Below are 22,407 nucleotides of genomic sequence, written 5' to 3' on the forward strand. Positions count from 1 at the left end.
CCCTAAAAAAAAGATTTTAGAGTTGGGATCTCTTGAGGAGGTCCCCTATACTCTTAAAAATGCAGTTTCTAAAGAAACTATTTTAACTAAAAGTGCTTAGACCAAAAAGAATACTGTTCATAGCCATGTGGATGTGGGGTTGTAATTACATTTTTGGAATTTGGATAGCTATCTTGATCACCTCCTGGATTCTAAAAGCAACAATTTATAGCAGAATGTCTTACCAAAAAAAAAAAAGAGACAATTTATAGTAGAATGTGACCCTTTAAATGTGGAAGTCAATGATGGAGAATGAAATTCTTATAGCAATTCTTGGATGAATAAAATATATATTGAAGCAGGCAACCAGAGAATTCCAGTTTGAGGTCATGAACAGTAACTCCATGAGCCCAACTTCAATGGTGGTGTGAAATATAGAATTCAGAGGTTGAGGTCATTGTCATTCATTTATTGGGCAAGCTTCTCCAGATGCAACAGGGTTAATAAAAGGCATCCTTCTAGATAAGCATCCTATTTCTAATATCAAGTTAGAATTTTAATTTGCACTCCAGTGACCAAGCTAATCAAGGACAAAATTCCAACTCATTGCCACCCGTGGAACTTGGGATTGATCGTCAGATGCTTCTCTGTTCTCTGTTGTGTCTCTCTCAACTTTCTTTTTTGGGTGTATGTTGTTTTTGACTGTATTTGTATCTGGATTTGTCTTAGTCTCTCACCTTACCCTATTGAAGACTACGGCTCTGTGTTTCTTTTGGCCCCAAAAGGGTCAGAGAATAATTCCAATCTGGAAACAATTTGGCGCAATACGGATACATGTATCTTATGGCGTTGGAGTTAACAGGAAGCGACTTCTTTCGTCTCTTCTTCATACGAATTGGTTGTTTTTCTGTTGATCTTAGCATGGGTTTTGTTTTGTTGTAGAAGAAACGGCTTCACTGAAGTGGGTATTTGCTTCAAATGGTTATTTAGATTCTTGGGTCTGATGGGTTCGTGGCAAGTCTTTTGGAGGTGGAAGTGATGCTTGAGGAAAAGGGTTTTTTGGGCTATCAGTACATGATTCTTGTCTGTTGCGATTAAGTACTTCGTAGAAGTTTTGATTTTGAGGGGGTGCCGTGGTTCTACTGCTACTTTATTTCTTCTGATATCGAGTTTTTGTTAAGTCTGCCAGATGCAACATGAAGAACCTTCTAAAGAAGCTCCATATCATACCCAACCACTCAGAAGACGCTGACAGATCCATGTCTTTGAAAGGCAATCGATCGAAGGATGAATCCTTGAGCAGGTCATCGCCTTCCTTCTGAGCAGAAGGCGTTGCCCAATGTCTCTGGGTGGTTAAATTCTGTAACAGATAGAGAAAGTCCTAACCCTCCCTCATCTTCTAATGTGGGAGGGAAAGGAGAGATAAGGGGTACTTTGGATGGCAACACTTCAGAAGTTGTGTTGGACAAGTTGAGATGGGATTCAGAGGCAACTAATTCAAGGGATCCTGAGGTAGATGAAGAATATCAGATTCAAGTGGCATTGGAATTGAGTGCAAGGGAGGATCCTGAGGCAGTTCAGATTGAGGCTGTAAAGCAGATTAGTTTGAGCTCTTGCCCTTCCCAGAACACCCCGGCAGAGGTTGTTGCCTACAGATACTGGGTCAGTTTTCCCGCTCTGTGTCCCTCTTCTGTTTGATAGTGCAACGGTTGGCAAAATAAAGGGATAGTTTCATGGTTTTTCTTGTGTCAACTCTGGTGTGTAACTGTATTCCGATGGTCACACTGGAAGAACCTATATTCAAATAAACCAATATAATATGTAACCTATAGCTGTGGACATTGGGACTTTCAACTTTGATGGGTTTTAAGTTTAGTTTGGATGGTCTTCGGACAAGAATCAATGCATCCAAGAGATTGCCTAAGTGCATGGTTGTGCAATGCCCAACCGTACAAAAAAAATAAAAAAATCAACGTGACACCTTGTAAATTTTGCATTGCTGCCCCCTTAGTTCAATTCCAGGACTATATACTACTAGACAAGTGATGGTCTAATTGATCACTGCTATACTCCTCAGAACAAAGTTTCTCTAGAAGTACCCCAGTGTTCTGATCTTTTCCCCATATATAGTATAGTAGTCTATAAAATTCAATACAGAACTCTTTTGTGATTCATATTCCTATCATCTATAGAATTCAATACGGAATTCTGTTTGTGATTCATATTCCTATCTCATTGGCCATTGACCGCTGGAGCTTATTTGAGCATAAGCACATTAATTTCTGCCATTTTGTGTAACCTTTACCCTTTATGGTTGAGTTCTGCTTATTATCACATCTACAATATTCACATATTTCCATGTACATAGATTATTTCTGTCATAATTTAAGGAATTACTAAACTCAATCACTCACTGCCATTACTTTTCAGTTTTCTGTTGAGATCTACTCCATAGAGTTACTCAAATTGGCTTTTATTTTGATGCTTTAGTTACACAGGAATTCCTAAGCCAAGAGGATTATAAGTTCTTTAGTACCTAGAATAGAAGGACGAGTACCATGTGAAAGAGATTATATTTGTCTGTGTGAAGCTTGGTCCTTGGGATGGGCATTGGGCTTTTCATTTGCAGCTTAGATGCATGGTGAAGAAACCTCCTTCCCTATGCACAGGGGGAGGGGTGGGGGAAGGGGGGTGGAGCCATCAGTGAGATACCACTCTAGAAGAGCTGGAATCCTAAGCGGCCACTAGATTTGCTTCAAGACCTTTTACTCTTGACTTGGAATTCTAGGGGTGCCATGCATGTTTTTTTTGTTGCTGATGCACCATTCTGGTTCCAGAGGCATTTCCTGTTTCTTCTTCTGGTTTCACCAATACATAGCCTGACTGAGACAAAAGATTAAAATATAAATATAAAACCAATACATAGCCTAACTGAGACAACAACAACAACAACAACAAGAAGCCTTGTCCCAACTAAATGGGGTTGGCTACATGGATTTTTGCCTTCCAATCAGTTCTGTTTGAGGCCATGCTAGATACAAGCCTAAGCTATGCATATCCTTTCTCACCACTTCTCTTAAGGTTATCTTAGGTCTACTCCTAACTGAGACAAAATATTAAAATATAAATAACTCCAAATAAACAACCAATATCCTCTAGACCAGTTGATTATCAATTAGGGTTCCCAAACAGCTTCAGCCCAGTCCAAGAAAGTGCTCTTGCATCAATTCCCCCATGTTTGAGAAGAACCCACCCAATTTTTTTTTTTTTTTTGTAGAACTGGGGCATCAACACCAGTTGGTCAGCAGCCATCAACAGTTTGAAATCTGGGACATTAGGTTCACTGTTAAGGAAGCAACTTTGGAAAAATAAAACCAACCAGTTCACTCAAGAGATGAACCAGTTTGCTCTCCTGCACAAGTCGATCTTCAATGACCAGAAAAGCCGTCTTGTCCCCAAGGTGGTGGGTTTTCTGGGTCTTCCACCATTTGCTTGATTGAGATCAATTTGCCGAAACAAGGTCCATACTATTAGATGTTACCAAGAATTAGTTATTCAATTCCTTGCATAACCTCTTATCTTCTTCAAGTTTCTCTTGCATAAACAGAATGATGGATGGCCAGTGAGAGGGTTGGATCCATCGGCCAGGTTTGCTTTGACACCAAATGACGTGTAACTGGCTTCAATAGACCTTATTGGGTTCGACCTTATTGGGTTCATCCAATAGTTAAAATTAGGAAAACAATGCAAGAGTGTAGATATAACAGATTACGGAGGGGGAGAGCGAAACTTTTAATAGAACGGTTCTTAAAAGGCCCATTGGATAACCCAGTAGGAAAGGATACAATGGAGATTAGGAGGTGGTAGGTTCTAGCAATGCATTTTCTGTTGGGTTGTTTAGGATTCTTTACACTTTCTTTGGATATTCTTTATTCTTTTCTTTAATGCAAATGATCCTTTCGAGGAAAAGACAAGAAAAACATGTTAAAGGTTAGAAAAAGAGGAGGGGTCTACTAGGAAACTAACAAGTGAAGGCTTTTAAGACAAAAACCACGACTTGAGGTTGAGGTTGTCTTCAACCTCAAGACAGCAACCAGTGGTGGAAAATGACGGTGGACCATTAGATCTCGGTTGGATGTCAAACTTCTTAATGCAACTACTGGTTTTCCAAAACAGCAACTGAAGAAGGAACAAGACAGTAAGCGCAAGTATAGGTTTTGGTTATCTGTTTCAGTTTGCAGCAAGGAAGGTATATCTACTGGTAATGAAACTCCAAGGGTTTGGTCTGAAGAGGTTCTGCTTTTACCCTAACCTCAGGGAGAAAAGAGAAGGAAATAGATACAAAAAAAAAGGGGAGAGGGAAGATCTTGCAATGTTAGGCATTTAGCAAGCATCATATACGTAAAACCTGTGTAGCAGAGATAAGGATGTTGAGATGGATCACTGGCAAAACTGGGAGGGATAAAGTAAGTAATTAGCATACTAAAGCCGGTTTTGGAGTAGCTCTACTGTATAATAAGCTACAAGAATGTCATTTGATGGCATAGCTATGTTCAACGGTGGCTTTCGGATGCTCCAGTACAGAGGAGCGACTTAATTCAGATGGAATGGACTAAATAGCCAGGGGCAAACCTACAATGACCCTAGGAGAAGTGGTGAGGAAAGATATGCATAGCATAGGCTTTGTATCAAGAATGACCTGAATAGAATTGATTGGAGAGCAAGGATCCATGTAGCCGGCTTTATATAGTTTCGTAAGGCTGAGTTTTTTTTTGGATGAATAAATAATTATATTAAAAAGGAAGCAAGGGAACAAGGTCTCTAAGTAGGAGACAGGAAAGAGGAATTAAGACCCCAGGAGACAACAATAAGCCTGTTCCTTGGGGTATCATCAATAGGGGATGGGGAATAGCTACCAGTCTAGAAGAAACATTTGTTGTTATCAATATCTAAGTTGTTGGTTCCATCGCTTGCATCTATAAAGCAAAATATGTAATGCTCCAAATCACATTCCAAAGTTACAATGGAGCCAAACTAAGACTAAGAATTTGAATGGAACTCTACCACCACCTAGCTTAAGTAAAAGAAGCTGTTACAGTATAAAAATTCAAAGAATCCTACAAGGTCAAAGACCCAAGTTGGATTGGTATGGGTTCTCAAACAGTTTTTTTTGCCTGGTCTGTGAAAGTGCTCCTGCATAAAAAACAGCAGCCTTTTCAGATGTGATAGCTGCCATACAATTAAAAGGCTGGCTTTCCTTTCGGACTTCAACTTCCATACCTACTTTCACTACACACCTAAGCTCTTCTTTCTTATTGATTCATGTGAACATGTTTGTCTTCTCGAGTGTTAGCAAGTGTTAAATAAATATTAGAATGTGCAAAACTCATTTTTTTTTCTTTTTCTTTCTTTCTTTCTTTGTCAAGATTGGCTTGGTGTTCAGTGTACTGCACCAAAGCCTATTTAGCTTATGAGAAGCAAGTGGATAAAGACTTCCATTTTTTTTTTTATTTACCAAAGAAAGAAAAATTCTCCACATCTGATGCAGAGCTCATTTCACCAGACAGAGGCAAAAGAACTATTCATCTCAAATCTATAGTCTGCTTCGTTGTAGTTTGACTGAGTTAATACTTTTTACATTGTTTCATTTTCCCTTTACCTTCTATTGCTATCATTATTTTAGAAACAGATTCCAGGCATCTGTTTTCCTGTTGCATTAGGCATCTGCACTGCTGTAACATATGCTATATTTGTTTATGTTGCTGTTTCTCAAATTGTTTCTAACATCACTTCCTTGCAAATTGGGGTGTATGGTACAGACAGTTGTTATCTGCTTTGTTGGGTTATAACTCAACTTTTTTTTTTTGGATGAATAATTAATCAATTAAAAGACGAGAACAAATACAAAGAAAGATCCACGGGCAAAGGATCAAGGGGGAGAATGGATTTGGGAGTTGAGGCCCCAGGCAACAACAATGAGTCTGTTCCTTGGGGAGTCAACAACCGGGGGGGGGGGAGGGAAAAGCAGAAATTTTAGAGGATACATCAAAATAAATAGCATTCCAAATAGCATCAATGGATCGGGATTTAGAAGTCCAGCGCCGAAGGTTTCGTTCCCACCATAGATGGTGGACTGAAGCCCCAAAAACAAGCCTGCCTATTCGGTCATAGATAGAGGTACCTGAGAAGTTACTCAAAACCCAAGACCAATCCCTAATAAACCCAAATGATCGACGACAGTGGGGCCAAATGAAGTTAAGGGCTTTTCTCCAAAGAGCACTAGAGAAAGGGCAAGAAAAAAACAAATGTTCGATGTCCTCAGAGCTATTCCAGCAAAGAATGCAATTTAGGTTCACAGGGATGTGGCGGGAAGCAAGGAATGACTGGGTTGGTAAGGCAGTGTTTAGGGCTCTCCAAAGGGTAAGAGAGTGGCGAGGAATATGGCCTTTGAACCAAACCAATGGGGGCCATAGGGGGGGGAGGGGAGGGGGAACGAAACAAATTCCAAGCAGACTGAGTGGTGAATATTTTGGAAGAAGTGGGGATCCAAATAACTCTATCATGGGGAAGGGAAAGGATAGGGGGTAGAGAGTTCCAAACTTGCGTGAGACTATGGTGAGGGGGAAGGACCCAGGAACCACTAGAGATAAAATGTGAAAGGCGGGTATTTTTGGGAATGCGAGTCTCATAGACCGTGCAGGGAGAAAAGAGATTGAGAAGAATACCCATTGGATGCCAAGGATCTAGCCAGAAAGAAGTAGAGGAACCAGAGGAGATTTGGATGGTGATGGCAGGGAGAGCATGAGGTCTGAGGAGTAGCAATTTCCTCCATGACCAGGAAGGATTAGGAGGAATAGGGGCAGTCCAGAAAGAGTCAGATTTGAGAAGATAAGATTGAACCCATTTAACCCAGATAGAGTCATGGTTAGTGACAATTTTCCAAATGAGTTTGAGCAACGCAGCAGAATTGACTTCTTGGATTCTACGGATTCCAAGACCCCCTTCAGATTTGGGTCTACAAGTGTTGGCCCAGCTAATGGGGCGAAGGAAACGCACAGATTCCTGGCCTTTCCAAAGAAAAGCACAGAAGAGAGCTTCCATTGCAGACGAGATGGCTTTGGGGATTGGGAAAATGCCACACCAATAGAGGTAGGAAGATTGGAGCACAGATCGAATGAGTTCTACCCGACCGGCGAACGAGAGTAGTCGGCTTTTCCAGAGTTGGAAAATGCTGCAAAATGAAGTTAATAGTAGGTGACCTTTTTCTTTATGTAATAATACGTTGTTCTTTTGTTTTCTTGCTGTGTAATTCGTCTATTAATTGACTTCTGGATTAATTAAGCTGCCATTAGGTTTAGGCCTGTGTTCTAACAGTTGAGATGTAAGCATTCTGCTTTGTTGGGTTATAACTCAACTTAACAAATGCTGCAAAATGAAGTTAATAGTAGGTGACCTTTTTCTTTATGTAATAATACATTGTTCTTTTGTTTTCTTGCTGTGTAATTCGTCTATTAATTGACTTCTGGATTAATTAAGCTGCCATTAGGTTTAGGCCTGTGTTCTAACAGTTGAGATGTAAGCATTCAGCTTAAGATTTTGGTTTCTTTTGAATTTCAGTTCCATCCTAACTTCTCATATGGTAGATTTGTCTGTGCTTCACAGAATTACAATGCTCTTAGCTATGATGACAAGATCCTAGATGGTTTCTATGATCTATATGGCATTCTGGCAGAGCCTACTTCACAAAAGATGCCATCCCTTGTTGATCTGCAAGGAGCACCAGTGTCAGATGGTATCAGTTGGGAAGCAGTTCTGGTCAATCGGGCTGCTGATTCAGAACTATTAAAGCTTGAACAGAAGGCTCTAATGATGGCTCTTGAGTCAAGGTCGGGATCTGTTGATTCTGTAAGTACTGACATGGTACAAAAACTTGCTGCTTTGGTTGCCAACTACATGGGCGGACCAGTTGGGGATCCCGAGAGCATGTTGAAAGGATGGAGAAATCTTAGTAACTGTTTAAGAAAAACTATAAGGAGCATGGTGCTGCCTCTTGGTTCTTTGACCCTTGGTCTGGCTCGCCATCGTGCATTATTGTTCAAGGTAGTGGCTCTTTTAAGTAATGAATCTGTTGATTTTTGAAAACCAGTTAATCATGTAAATTGCAAAACTTCGATTATCAGCTACCTGTGATCCAATCTAAATCTTTGTTTGGCATCCCTCTCCCTCCCTCCTTTTTTCTCTTTTTCTTTACTTGGAAGACAATTTTTCCAACATATGTTTTTATAGAGTAACATATGTGAATCTTGGTCAACACGGCCAGTCTTTTATCAAGAATTTATCTTGTATTTTTTTTCTTTTCCTTCATTCATTTCTTTGTTTTTCTCCATGCCTCTTTACTTGCCCAGTCAATTATATCCTGATAACTTTTATTAAATGATAATCATATATTCTAGCAAACTAGAAAATATGAATATAAGGGTTGGCAGACTAGGATATTTGTTTATTCTTGCATAACATTTTACAAAATAGCACCTTCCGTTCTACAGTTTCGCCATTCCCCAGTAGTAAGTGAGATGACAAACTTATTTATTTATTTTATTTCTAATTTGTTATTAAACTATAATCATTCTGCCTTCCACCAAGAGCTAGAGTTCTCCAAGTTTCTCTAATTGGGTTACAGGTATAAGCCTATGACTGGCTGCTTATTAATTTTTTTTCTTTTCCTTGTAACAACTAACCATTTAATATAGAAGAAAATTGTGAATTTACAAAGCAGTGTTACAACAACTCCACCACTACCACCACCAACAACCCCAAAAGCTGGATGACTATTTCTTTAAGTAATGATCATATGGTTCCCTCATTCATCTACCTGATTCTTATCTGATGAATAAAATTCTCTCAATCTCCTTCCATAATCCTACAACCACAAATGAAGCCTATCTTGAATTCTGATCATCAGCGCTGTCCAGTTTTAAGCCAAACAACTCTGCTTTAATAGAGATCCCTTCTCCTATTGGGCGTGAAAAACTCCAAGAATTGAGCTCTCCTATCTTTGGGTGACACCTCCAGCTGAAGGCTTCCCTGAAGAGAAACTACTCACGTTAATTTGACCAAAACTTTTGATGGGGGTAAGCTAAATCTTAAGAGGTCTAATTATCTCTTTCCTTGAAGGTAAGGGACACCAGTTGTCAGTTTTCACTATGAAGAAGGTGAAGAGTATAGTACTGCCCTAAATTCATTCTAACTTGTCAACAAAAGAAAACTTATATTTATAAGAAAACATGAAAACCCTGAACCCACTCCATAACAGTGTGGGACCCACAATATATTGTTTCAATTTCACAGCCTATTGCCTTTATGTATGACATACACCTTGACCTTTTGGACCAGAAATGACCCCCATAATATCCTGGTTTAGCAGAAACTAGGCTTCACTGATGGAAAGACATCTCCACATTCTCAATCTATGTTGAGCATCACAACTGATGGTGCCCAAAACTTGAGGTGAAAGGATAGGGAAAGGACAGGAAAAGATTAGATGCTCAGGTGGCACCCCATTTAAATGCAAAACAGAAATGAGGGTATAGATTCCTAAGTCACCCATCGCTTGCATCAAGCTCTGAACATTCTGTCAACTCCATGTCTTTCAAAAGCACATGAGTTGCTTAAATAACTTTGTGTTGCCTTGTTTCAATGTAGACAAACAGCCCAAAACTTGGGAAGTTTGAGTTTGCAAGAGAAACCTTTTGGATCCTTGGATCATACGTACCCATCCTGGTCGCATATTGATTGTGGGAATCCCCCACCCTTTTTCCCCCCCGTACCTAGCGGAAATCGAAATAAATATCATTATGGATGCCATTGGCAACTTTCAAATTCCTGGATGTTTTAGACCTTGCGTGCATGTATCAAATTGCTTACGTCACCCCCATCCCACCCTTACTCTTAACACCACAAAGAAGAGGTTCTATGACCCAGTTTTGGGGTCTATAATATCAGACCCTGTGCTTTTGTGGTGGAATAGGATCTCTAGGGTATACTGATAAAATGAACCAAGGGTTTAATGCAACTGAAGAAATCAGTTTTGGGGGGTCTTAACCACCAAAATCTTTCATCACCTAGATTTGTTGGTTCATAGTTAAATCCAACTGCTTTTGTATTTTTATCTTCCTAACATGAATATGTAATTGTACACCGTTGATATTAAGTTTAGTTGGTTTTGACAAATGAGACTGATTACTGCTCTGCATTGCTACATTTTTCTTCAGGAATAGAATTCTTTTCTTTTTAGAAGTCTTGATGCTCATGTGATGCTTATTGTTGTGATGCAGGTCTTGGCTGATAGTATAGGCATTCCGTGTCAGTTAGTGAAAGGGCTGCAGTATAATGGTTCTGATAATGTGGCAATGAACATTGTAAAGCTTGGGGATGGAAGGTAATTTTTTCCTCGCTGATTTCTTACAAGATTTTCTGGTTTTAAGTATTTTCCGGGTCCTAGTTTACGCCATGTCATCAAACTTATTTACTTAGAATGCTTGTATGATTCATAATGGATCCCAACTTTTGAGTTCACTATGATCTGATCTTCTGATGTTGGAGCTTCACTGCCATCTTATGCCTTGTGGTTGTTAATGCTTATCCATGATAAGGTTGTTAAGTGATGAGTGCTTCTTTTTAAGTAGGAGTAGTAGTAGTGTGTTGTTTTCTTTCTTTATTTTGTTTGGATGAATAAATAATTTCATTAACCAAAAGGAAGAGGGGAGAGGGGAAGAGTACAAGGGGCACAAATGCAGCCCTAACCAAAGAAGACAAGACAGAGGCTCAACAAAAGCCACCTAAGCTAGAAGCAAAAGGAAGCGGCAACAAAGAAGGGGGAGCTCGTTGGCACTAGGGAATGGGCCTTAGTCCTTCACTCTTTACTTTTTCTTTTATCTCCTTGAGGCCTTGAAATTGACAATAAAATCACCGTTGACTTGGTAGTGTCCCTTGATGACACAGCTGCTTCTTCTGCAACCATCATGATCAGAGACGTTAACCAAGGTAGCGGTTTCAGACTTGGTCTCATCATCAAAAGCATCATCATTTTGAGGCGAGGGAGGGTCTGGATTGCAGGGAATTGGTAGGTCACAAGGGGGGCGAGGAAAGAGGATGGGACTGATCAAGGACTTGAGAAATTTAGTGATCCCAATTTCAGGTAGGGGCTCGGAGGTGGCAGAGGAAAGAGAAGGAGTTGGTTGGAGGGAGGGGGTTATGGGGTTAATGGATTAGGCTGGGAAGGGAGGGGAGGAGTGGGCCGCAGGGTAGGGGAAGGTAAAAGGGGAGGGGAAGAGGAAACCAAAAGAGTTATATTGATATGAGAAGATTTGTTAAACGAAAATCAAATAGGATGGTATCCTTTTCAATGACAAAAAATTGTCAGCTAAATATAACAGAAAGTTGATCAGATTTGAGTCCTCAGTAGCTGTTGCGGAAGGCATAAGAAGAGGATCAAGAGCATCCCTATTGTTGCACCAAATTTCATTGATATTGATCTTCAAGTGATGGGCTCAATCTAACCCTCTTGCTATGCTCAAAATATGTGGTTCCAAATAGTCTGAGGTCTCCAAAAAAATCTGTGCCTGTGGCAACTAAAACCATCCCATTGGAGCTTTTCAGTTTACAGTTTGATAATATTAACTTACCTATCTTCCCTTAACCCATTTTTTTTGCACAGAGGCTTTTAACTGTAAACTGAAAAGCCTCTGTGCAAAAAAAATGGGTTAAGGGAAGATAGGTAAGTTAATATTATCAAAACTAGGAAAATCAAGATATTGAATTTGAAGTATATCATTTTCAAAACTATGAAGTTTCTTTCTTATAAGCTTGTTATTAATAATGAGTTGTGCTGTAGGACAGGACAGGCAAATCAAGCTAGCCATTGGTAGCTTGAGGCAATTAAAAAAGACACTTGGTTTATACTGTTCTCTTAATTGGTCATTGTCATGATATCTCTAGTCTCACATTTGGTTTGTACTACTTTTAGAAAATATCATAGTCTATAAGTGATAATAGTGCTCTTGATACAGATAAATGTTCTTGTTCCCTAGGAGTTTGACTGGTAAAACGACTTTACTTTTACATGAGGTTTTTTTTTTTTTTTTTTTTTTTTTTTTTTTATTTTTTTTCCATGATTGCGATTTACGTTGAAGGAGTTATATTCCCTCGAACTTATTTGATGTTTCGGCAAAACTGCTTTGAGTGAAAATGTTTTTTTAGATATCAAAATGAATGAATATCATACTGCACTTTTGGTCTGTGTTTACCATAGTAAGATTTATGAAATTTCACGTTTCACTGAAAATTTAGTTCTTGCACTGGAGGGTTTGAACTTTTTAACCTTTTGGTATATAATTTTGAACAATTTTTGTTGTATTCAAATAAGTAATTTCTTAGTCATGTATAATATGAAATAATGAATGATATTTGGGAAAAAAATAAGAGCCAAAGCATCAAATGCCAATAAGGCACATGGACCGCCAAAACCACCTGGATGCCTTGAAAAAAATGATCCTAGGACCTAGGGTAACAAGATATCTGACCTGGGTATAAGTATAACGTAGCTTAGAGGTGTTAAATTTGACTTTTATATTTTTCTCTTATGCTGGACAAATTAAAATCCTGGGTCTGGAGGTTATAATTAGCTTTTGTTGCTATCTAATATCAGTTCTTTCCCCTGAATAGTGGCTTAAAGTTTGCAAAAAATTTGAGCATTAAAGGCTTAGGGTGGAATGTGATTTAGTGGCAGTAGTGACATCAGTCTTGTGAAACTTAGCTTCAAAGTTCAAATAGACTTGGTGGCATGAGTGTAACAACTGTCATTTTCTTTCCTATACTTCTAATGTTGTTATTATTATATCTGGAGTTCTGAAACAGTAATATGTTTTGGTTAATACACATGGCAGGGAGTACATTGTTGATCTGATGGCTGAACCTGGCACGCTTATCCCACCTGATGCTACAGGGTCTCATATTGAATATGATGAACCTTTCTATGGGGTCAGGCCCTTTGTTAGAGGTGTTAACCTCTTTGTTGTAGAATCCTCTAGCAGTGGGTTTTCAAGTTCTGTTGAGGGTTCCTCAGGATTTGAGCCTTTGGATGAGAGATCTAGGGGTCTTTCTGGTAGAGAAAAGAACTACACTGAGAAAAACAAGTCAGATGAACTAATAGGTGTTGAGAATCCAAGATTTGGTTCTTTGCAGGAGCCTCCATCAGAGCCAATGAAGGATGAGGTTATATCCAAGTTAACATCCAATGTTTCCAAGGATCCATCAAAGGTGGAGAAGGTACGAGCTCCTGCCAGGCCTAGCTATCCTTTTACACATGCAAGATCTCCTTCATGGACTGAAGGTGTCAGTTCCCCTGCCGTGCGCAGAATGAAAGTGAAAGATGTATCACAACATCTGATTGATGCTGCCAAAGAGAACCCACAATTAGCTCAGAAGCTTCATGATGTGTTGCTGGAAAGTGGCGTTGTTGCACCTCCCAGTTTGTTCACTGAAATTTACACTGAGCTGGAGGATACCTCTTCTGTTGAGGCAAAGAAACAAACAGAAGATAAGGATGGAAAGAACAAGAGGAAGGATGGAACCCCGGATAAGATACATGCTGGTCCTGGCCTGTTTTTGCCCCCTCTTCCATATCACGGTGTGCAGTCAAAGCCGTGCTTTTCGGACCTCCAAGAGGAGCACTTTAAAAATTTGGAGGGTTTGAATGTTAACCAACCCCTTAATATTTGTGAAGTGTCTGGAGTACCTGATTCATCAGGATCCGAAGTGTCTATTGGTTTAGCTTTGGATGCTTCCCCAGCAAAATTTGTACCTGTTGCTGCTGCTGCTGCAACAGCAGCTGTTGTTGCATCTTCGATGGTAGTTGCTGCGGCCATATCAAACAATGACTCAAAAACTGTACTTCCTGCTACAGCTGTAGCCACTGCTGCTGCGGCTGTTGTAGTAGCAAAAACAGCTGCTGTCAGTAAGCAATATGAGCAATCAGAGTCTTGTAAGCCCTTGCCAGGTGGTGCCTTGTGTTTCAACCAACCAAGTGGCCTGCAGCATGATGGTGATGGTACAGAGAATGCACCACAAGGAAGTGGTGACCAGGAGCATGATGCTTTTGTTGCTCATGCAGAATCTGGTAGAAGCTCAGACAGATCAGCAGGTAATGATAGTTCAAAATCTGACATTGCACTTGATGATGTTGCTGAGTGGGAAATCTCATGGGAGGAAATCACCTTGGGTGAGCGTATTGGACTTGGTAATAAATTGTACTTCTTGTTCGGTAATTTTTTTAATGGCAAATGAAGAAGTGACTACTACAGTTTTTCATGATCTAAATCCTAAAACCATCCATTTCATTTGTGAAACATTTGTGTTTCAGGGTCGTATGGAGAGGTATACCATGGAGAATGGCGTGGAACCGTGAGTTTTTCTTTAACATAGACTGAAGCTTCACCATGTCTGCTGTCTGTGTCAACGATTTAAAATATTTTTTCTTCCAAAGGGAACTCCTGAACTTGTGGTGATTTTCCATGAGCTCTTTGTACTTGTTCAGCTGATTTATGAGTTGATATAACTTTATTTTGGGTTGTAAGTCAATGCAAAGCTTCCTCATCCATCTCTGTCTGAGATGCTTTACACTGGTTGAGGAGTTTTGGAGATCCTGTTTATGATATGGGTCTTAGGTTATGTCCGAATATTTTGGTTTTAGCATCCCAGCAAAGCTTTGGTCCATGTCTTATGTGGTTTGGGGGTATGGTCTCAATGCGGGGCATTGTGATGAGTTGGGTTCAGAGTGGAACACTTGAAATAACGTATACGTGGTTGTTCTTAACACTCAGTTTGCCTCAACAACGAGCTGACTGGGTGTGAAGGTTAAAGTTCAAACTTCTGGTTTGAGTATATTAGTTTCAAGTCTGAGAGCAGGCATTTAATGCAAAAAGCTGAAGGTTAGGAGCTAGGACCATCCCCAGTTTACGCGTCCCTAGATCCTATGAAAACAGATCCATTATGCAGTCAGCTCATAATTTGGTGTGCCTTGACCTTCTGACCCAGAAAATGTTGATCAAATGGAGAACAATTTTCAGTTTTTCCTATTATCTCACCAGTCAGTATCACTACTCTGGCTAGTTTTTAAGTGATCACCTGAGCATTCCTCTTGAAATATTTCTAAGCAAATCTAGCTTATTCTATTCGTTTTTCTCATCTAATGTAGCTAATGCTCAATACTTTGATTACTCATTCTGTTGTATGACAATTTCATTTGTATGCTCTTGAAGTGTTTGTTTCTCATGTATTATTTTCCTGTCTTGGATTTTTTGAACTGAGTCTGGTTTCCTCAATTTCATTAGGAAGTTGCTGTTAAGAAGTTCTTAGAGCAGGATATTTCTGGTGACGCACTAGAAGAATTTTGTAGCGAGGTTTCTCTCTTCCTCTCTCTTCCTCCCCCCCTCCCCTCTCCTTTTTCCTGTCATGCTGGAAAAGGAGCCGACCATTTTGTATATAGTGAATTTCTGATGCTACTTTTATGCTTTTTAAGATTTCCAATTCTCTGACCTGAATTGTATTAGCTGATCTCATATCTTTTTATAGTTACTATATATCGTCTGTAACTATGTGCTAATTTCGATCTAATATTGTTTTTAAAAAGCAAGTATCTAAACCTTCTCATCCTCTTACCAGAAGGGGTGGGGAATTAAAGAAAGAATGATAAACCTTCTCATCCTTTTGTTGCTTCCATTTTGGATTCTTCGTATTAGGGCGGGCCTGGCGCAATGGTGGAGTCTCTCCATTGTGCGCTGGAGGTCGTGGGTTCGAATCAGCCTCTCTGCAAAGCAAGGGTAAGGCTGCCTAGAAAGTCCCTTCCCCAGACCCCACAGTGTAGGAGCTTCGGCACTGGGTACGCCCTTTTATTTTGGATTCTTCGTATTCTATCTAGGAGTTTTCTTGTTGTCTAAGAACAACAGTTGGAAATGGTTTATTTTGTAGTGCACCTAAATCTCAATATGACTTTGGCATTTAAATGGTCAGCTACATACCTCTTTAGGAGAGTCCCTCTACTTGCCTTGCTCATGAGCTGTTGGTCCCCTGAAATCAAGCAATTGGCTGAGCTGATGTGCAATCACTCCATTGAGGTGGAACTGGTCATAGGCATATTATGAATTTTCTATGAAACTCTTGTCTTGTTCTTTTGTAGGAGACAAGTTTCCATGAACAATGGCAATCAACTTGATGAAAAGCCATGTCCTAATTACTTGGGTCACCTAGAGTTGCCATATTCGTCCATGCTATTCCATCCCATCCCATCCAGTGCTATTTTTCGATCAAGTCATAGGTCCTGAGTCTTGTGTTGTTACCTCAAACTGCATGCAAAATACTTTCCGGCTTGGTTGTTTGACAAATTAACCTGCATTGAAGGCTGGAATAGGATGGAAGTTGGATGTGCAAATGGATGGGATTCTTCAGGCTGACCCCTGGGATGACAGTAAGGTCCTGGCCCTGTAAAAACTGGTTGTTTATTAGTTGTGGTCTGTTGCAAAATCAAAGTTCAATAACCAAGATCAAGGTAGAAGAAGAAAAGAAGAAGGGAAGAAGAAGGAGAATTGAAGGAGAAATGGTTTGGCTAGTTCTCCAACCTGTGGGCTGGTCATGTATATATAGTAAATTAGTAAGAAGACATTTACAATTAATGGGTCTAAAGATCTGTATGTAAGTAACACCAGTTAACAACTTCACTGAAAAGTGCCATCAAAGTTGGCATTTCCCTACCCCAAACCCTAAATTCCCCCCCTAAAAAAAAGAAAAGAGCCAAACCCTTCAAGCTGAAGCTTAATATCAAGCATATATAGCTCTTGCACTTCAGCTTGGAATTATAAGCCAAAAACAATAATCTTCTAAACCAAACTTGAACAGATAAACTGTCATAGAAGACAGTGGATGTCAAACAACAGAACTGCAGTAGAAAACTTCTTCTAGTTGCAGAACTACATAAACTCACTAGCCACCACCACAATTGCCAACAACAGAGGAGAATTCTTCATGAAGAAGAGGCCCAGATAATATGAACTATTTCAGGCAGTAGAAAATATCAACCTAGTAGAAGATTAACAACTCACTGCAGGTCAAGAGTCTTTAATAACAACAATGATATCAAAAGCCCATAGAAATGCAACAGAAGGGCATGGAAAAATCATCATTGTGTGTGTGTGGGGGGGGGGGGGGGAGGGAGAGAGAGAGAGAGAGAGAGAGAGAGAGAGAGAGAGAGAGATATTGGAAATAATCTTATCAAGGAAAACACAATTCATCTTTACAAGAGACATAAACAATCTTCATTAGAACATAGTCTAAATAAATAATCTTCACTAGAAGACGAGCAAATAATTCTTATCACGGAGACAGAAATAGTCTCCAATAGCGAGGCTTAAGAAAATAATCTTCAACATGAGGACACAGTCACATGGTGTTTGATAAGAAGACACAGCAAGAATATTCACATAGAGAGCTATAGCCATTGCTAGGAAGGCATTGGAATGGAAATAATCGTCACAGTGACTAATCTCTTGTATCTCCAATCTTCCCCTCATGTGTAGTTCACTAGAACTTCACATGGACAAATATTGCAGAGGATGATCACAATTCGAAGCAACCAAAGTACCCACAGTAGTATATAACCATCAACAACATCTACCATGGTGGACCAATCCCCGGAACCACCAATAACTACATCGGCATGGTAGAGAGAGAAAAAAATTGCAGGCCAACTCCTCACCAAAACACAGAAAGGAGGGGGAAAATGAAAAAGAAAGAAGCTGATGATGCTGGATATTTTCTTATGAACTCAAAGTAGCAAGAACACGTGCAAAATTTCACAGCAGTCTGATAACTAGAAATAGGGTCCATGAAAAATCCTTTTCAAGCATTGCAGAAAATTATGTTTGACAAAAAAGGAATCATTTCAGCAGAATCACAATATTCTTGAGAATGATAGGAGGAGCAAACTACAGTCAGGAACCCAGAAAGAAACAGTCTTCAGATAACACTAACAGCAGATCAAGATAGAAAAATCAAATCCATTAGTGAGTGACAAAAACATGTAACCTTCATATGTAGGCCAGAAACAATCATCGCAGACAAAATATAACCTTAGCACTGATATTTTTGCAGCAAAAGATAATTTTTAAACAAATCCACAAAGTTCAAATAGGTCAAAATAAGAGAGTTAAGGAAGTCAAAGTCATTACTTCTGATTGGATCTATCCCTGGTTGAGTGTATTTTTACCCCAGTAATATAGATCTCAAACTATAAAGTGTCCAAAGGTTGCATAGAGTGCTATGGCCGATGTTTCAAAAATAGAAGGTAGAGTGACTGACGAATAGAAATTTCAAGAACTCATAGTCTACTGATCAGAACCACATTTAATTTTATTCAAACAGTATGGTTGATGCATAGAATAGAACTCCAGAAATATCATGAAAAAGCTATTGTCAGATTAGAGATATAGCAGATTAATAGTTGCTGCAGGAAATCCCAAATGGAGGGATGCTGAAGTGTCTTGCAACACCATTCTGGAAAGAAAAAAATCTCAAGTTTGGCTGTGTAAACCTCTTGATGTGGGGACATAAGATCAAGAGAAACAATAGCATTATCCATAGGCCATATGACAAAATTAACCTTGAATGACCAGGATCAGATTATAGGAGAAAATGAAGAGAGAAACAGCATCACAAAACCCTGGTAAAATAGGATAATACAAAAGCGCTCTGTTCACTGGCCATACAGCAAAAAAACTCTTCAAGTGCTCTGTAGCGACCACCATATGCACAGGCATGGATGAGGCTCATATATGGGCAATCCTGTGAATCAGAACCAGTTCTTATCAAAGAATTAAAAAAAAAAAAAAAAAAAAAAAAAGGAGAGCCTTTTTTGTTGGGAGGCTGTTTTGGTACCTGAGCATAGTCTTCAACTGTGGTACACCGACCACTGTGCCATGGCCCACCCCTCAAAAGAATTACGCTTCGGTAAACATATTTAGAACTCAGAAGGTGGCAAGACAGTAACAAAGCAGAATCAAAGAAGTTACAAGGCTTTTAAGATAATATAATTGGGAGGGACAAATTGGAGTTGAACAATCATGAAGGTGGACAAATTTGTAAGTAAGCAACTAAGGGACAGAATTTGATTGAGAAACAAACAAGGGGTGGATGCAGCAGAACCAAAGTTACTGCTCACGCTACAGTAATGTGGAAAATAGGAGATAATTCTTCATATTTGGTAGGGTTGGTGGTCCCAAAGTCCAGCTTGCAAGGAGATAATAGAGGAGATGTTTTGCATGAGAGCTTTAGAGTTAATGTAGGATTTTGTTATCTGTTTATTGGGATGATTATGTACTCAGATTTTCATTTCGGGTAGGATATCTAGGATCAGTTTTAGTTAGTTTTAAATTGCTTAGAGTCCTAGTAGGATCAGTTTTTTGTTTGCTTTAAATTGCCAAGAGTCCTACTATAGTTGTTTTCTTATTGAAGTTTTTCTCTTTTATTATTTAAACACTTGTAATCAGCTTATTGAGGATGGAAAGAATGAAGTAAATCCTGAACTTTGTATCTTGCAGTCCCCTATCTTTTCTTCTCTTCTTCTTCTTATGGGTGTCCTTCTCCATCTTCCCCAGCTTAAATTTGACTCTTCTTGGGTTTCCCTTTCTTCCTATCTTCTTTATCCTTCTTTCTCCTTTATTCTGTCCCCTGTTTGGGGTATTTTCAGAAAGAAGAAATCGGGGGTTTTAAAGCCATGTGCTGACTTGGGGTTGAGTTTGTCTTCAACCTAAAAACAGATATGACTATGCTGGTAGATTAGAATCCTTTCAATTTGTCCCAGTGGTCTTACTACACAAACAAACTCTAGGATTTTAACTGTAAGATGTCAGCTGAGTATACTGTGAATCCCAACCAACAATCACCTCACTACGGAATCTGAAAATCGCAAAGAGATGTCTGAACTTGTCCTAGTGGTAACAACAGGTCCAGAATTGAAAATGAGATTCACTCATGTTGGAAGGGAGTTTAGGGGCTAGGGTTTTGGGTCCACTGTTCAAGGTTTCACCAAAAGGTTGCAAAATATTTTGGTTTTGCAATACGTCAACATGGAACTCCATGCAATTTTTTTTGGTTGGAATTTTGCTGTTTCTGCGAAGTTTCAACTAAAGGTTTGTTTTTGGTATCATGTTGACAGGTGGTACAAACCTTTATATATATGTATGCATTTGTTGGATCATCTCTAAGTTTTGTTGGAAACTTTATTTTTTGTGAAATTACTCCCATAAAACGTGAATAAGTTGTTGTGGGAGTAATGGAACACATTGAAATTGACTATTTGCTAAATTAGAGGAAGTTTTGTGTGGGATTCAATGTTTTGTGGAATACATTATAGGGAAATGCATATATCAGTGTACAAGATATACTACTAACCTAAGTTTCTGGAGTCAGACTACCATTTGGGGGTTGTTTTTATATTCTATAGTTTCCACTATACTTAGCAGGCCTAAAATAGGTTTTCCTAGAATTGTTGGGACCTAACTTGAGCATTTAGGCCTCAAGACCATCCATTGAAACCTCCTGGGTTTCCACAAAAATTTCTCTGTTCAATGACATATTTTGGTTTCAAGCCTGGTTGTAGTCATCCTCAAAACTGAAACTTGGAACCTGGATTTGGTCACCCAGGAGAATGAAGCCTTCAACTAAAATATGAGACAAAAAGGAGAGCACTGGAGATCGATTACTAGAAATTCTGTTAAAGAAGAACATTAACAGGAAAAGAAGAACCAATCCCTCAGTTTGATTAGTGGGCAGAATACGCAAAACTGTAGATTGGGGGAGTCTATTTATATTAATTAAAGAGAGATTACAGTGCAAAGACGGGATCCACACCAAAACTGACTTAAAAGTATAAACTATGACAACTACGACAATGGTGCTGCTAACATATAGAACTGACACCAACTTTTAATCCTAAAGTTAGCTCAGACAACTACATAACATAATCCTCTGGCCAGATAGACACTACAAAAAGTTTATTTTTCGTTGGTGAATAGTGATGAAACCATTCCAATTTAATTCTACCAATTGATTAATCCTTCCACTAATTCCTTTATACATATTTATTTCCCCCCGATAACTCTGATGGCCTGCTCTCCAGTAGTGATGTTGGAAACCCTTCATATTTTTTCAACATGTGGTAATTTCTGTTATTGGTTTTATGAATTTTTGTTTGGCTTTCCTGTTTATTATTACTAATGTTGTTTTCAGGTGTTAATTTTTATAATCTAACCCTGTGTTCCTGTTACTTATATTTCCTAGATCCGAATCATAAAAAAGTTACGGCATCCTAATGTTGTTCTCTTCATGGGTGCGGTTACACATGCTCCCAATCTTTCAATTGTTACAGAGTTTCTTCCTCGGTATGTTTGCATTACATGCTCTCTTACTACAACCTAATTGTTTAGGGTTGACATTGTTGTTTTTATCTCTGCAAACTTTCTTTCTTTTTTCCTACAAGTGTTCAAAATCTCTAGCACTAGGTAAAGTTTCTTTCTCTCTCTCTCTCTCTCTCTCTCTCTCTCTCTCTCTCTTTTTCAATGACTTGTTTAAGCTGTCTCCACGTCTATTTGTTCGAGTGTTTGAATAAGCTGGGGTAGCAATTTACTGCTTCATTCTCCCGCTCTTCCTTCCCACCATTGTATTAAGAACTTTCATTCCTTTTTGGCTATCCTTGTAATGATGGCGATGCTGATAGGCCATTAATGAAATGGGTTTACACTCCAAGGGGCAGAATGTGCCTTTTAGAATGCATGAGTTAGAGGTCAGGACATGTGGGGGCAGCTGGTTGGCTGAGTGGGAATTGGTTGGGCAGAAGAGAGCAATTCCAATCAAGGGAGAAGAGGAGTGGAGGCTAGGGATTTAGTTCAGTGAAGAGTTGGGTCGTCAGTTTGCTGTTTGATGAAGGAGAGCTTGCACCTTTGTCTGTGTTTTGGGTTCTTATCAGATGCACTTTTCAGGGATACAGAAGTTAAAAGAAGTGGCAACTAAATTTAGATTTTGAGTTATAATTTTGTTCTATCTACTCAATGGTGACAAATTGTTAGCATACATGTGGCGAGGGTGGAATGAAGAATAAGCACATTTTTGGGATTCCATGTTAGTAATGGAGCATTTATATAATTTTACTTTATTTTATCTCATGTTAGTGAATATAGGAGAGACGCATCAACCTTAGCTTCCCCCAACTTTCTCCACAACCTCTTCTTGACTTCCTGTTGCTCTAGCTTATTATAAGTGTGAGAGAGAATACTGTATGCATATTTTAATAAAAAGGGAGAGGGTGTAGGACTCTTGAAACAT

The 22,407-nt window shown here is 39.2% G+C and overlaps 1 protein-coding gene across 1 annotated transcript in view; it reads left to right on the forward strand.

The window, feature by feature from the left end:
* Positions 1–305: 305 nt before the first annotated feature.
* Positions 306–22,407, forward strand: part of LOC149001198 (putative serine/threonine-protein kinase SIS8) — a 39,003-nt gene continuing 16,901 nt past the window's right edge. The window contains 8 exon segments of the mRNA XM_089139031.1: positions 306–1,289; positions 1,291–1,641; positions 7,642–8,079; positions 10,314–10,417; positions 12,924–14,275; positions 14,399–14,439; positions 15,369–15,437; positions 21,367–21,467. Of these exon segments, the coding sequence (XP_088995157.1) occupies positions 1,176–1,289; positions 1,291–1,641; positions 7,642–8,079; positions 10,314–10,417; positions 12,924–14,275; positions 14,399–14,439; positions 15,369–15,437; positions 21,367–21,467 (2,570 nt within the window). The 5' untranslated portion in view covers positions 306–1,175.

Source organism: Hakea prostrata, chromosome 11, assembly GCF_041222555.1.
Source record: "Hakea prostrata isolate BN-2017 chromosome 11, UWA_Hpros_2, whole genome shotgun sequence".
NCBI lineage: Eukaryota > Viridiplantae > Streptophyta > Magnoliopsida > Proteales > Proteaceae > Hakea > Hakea prostrata.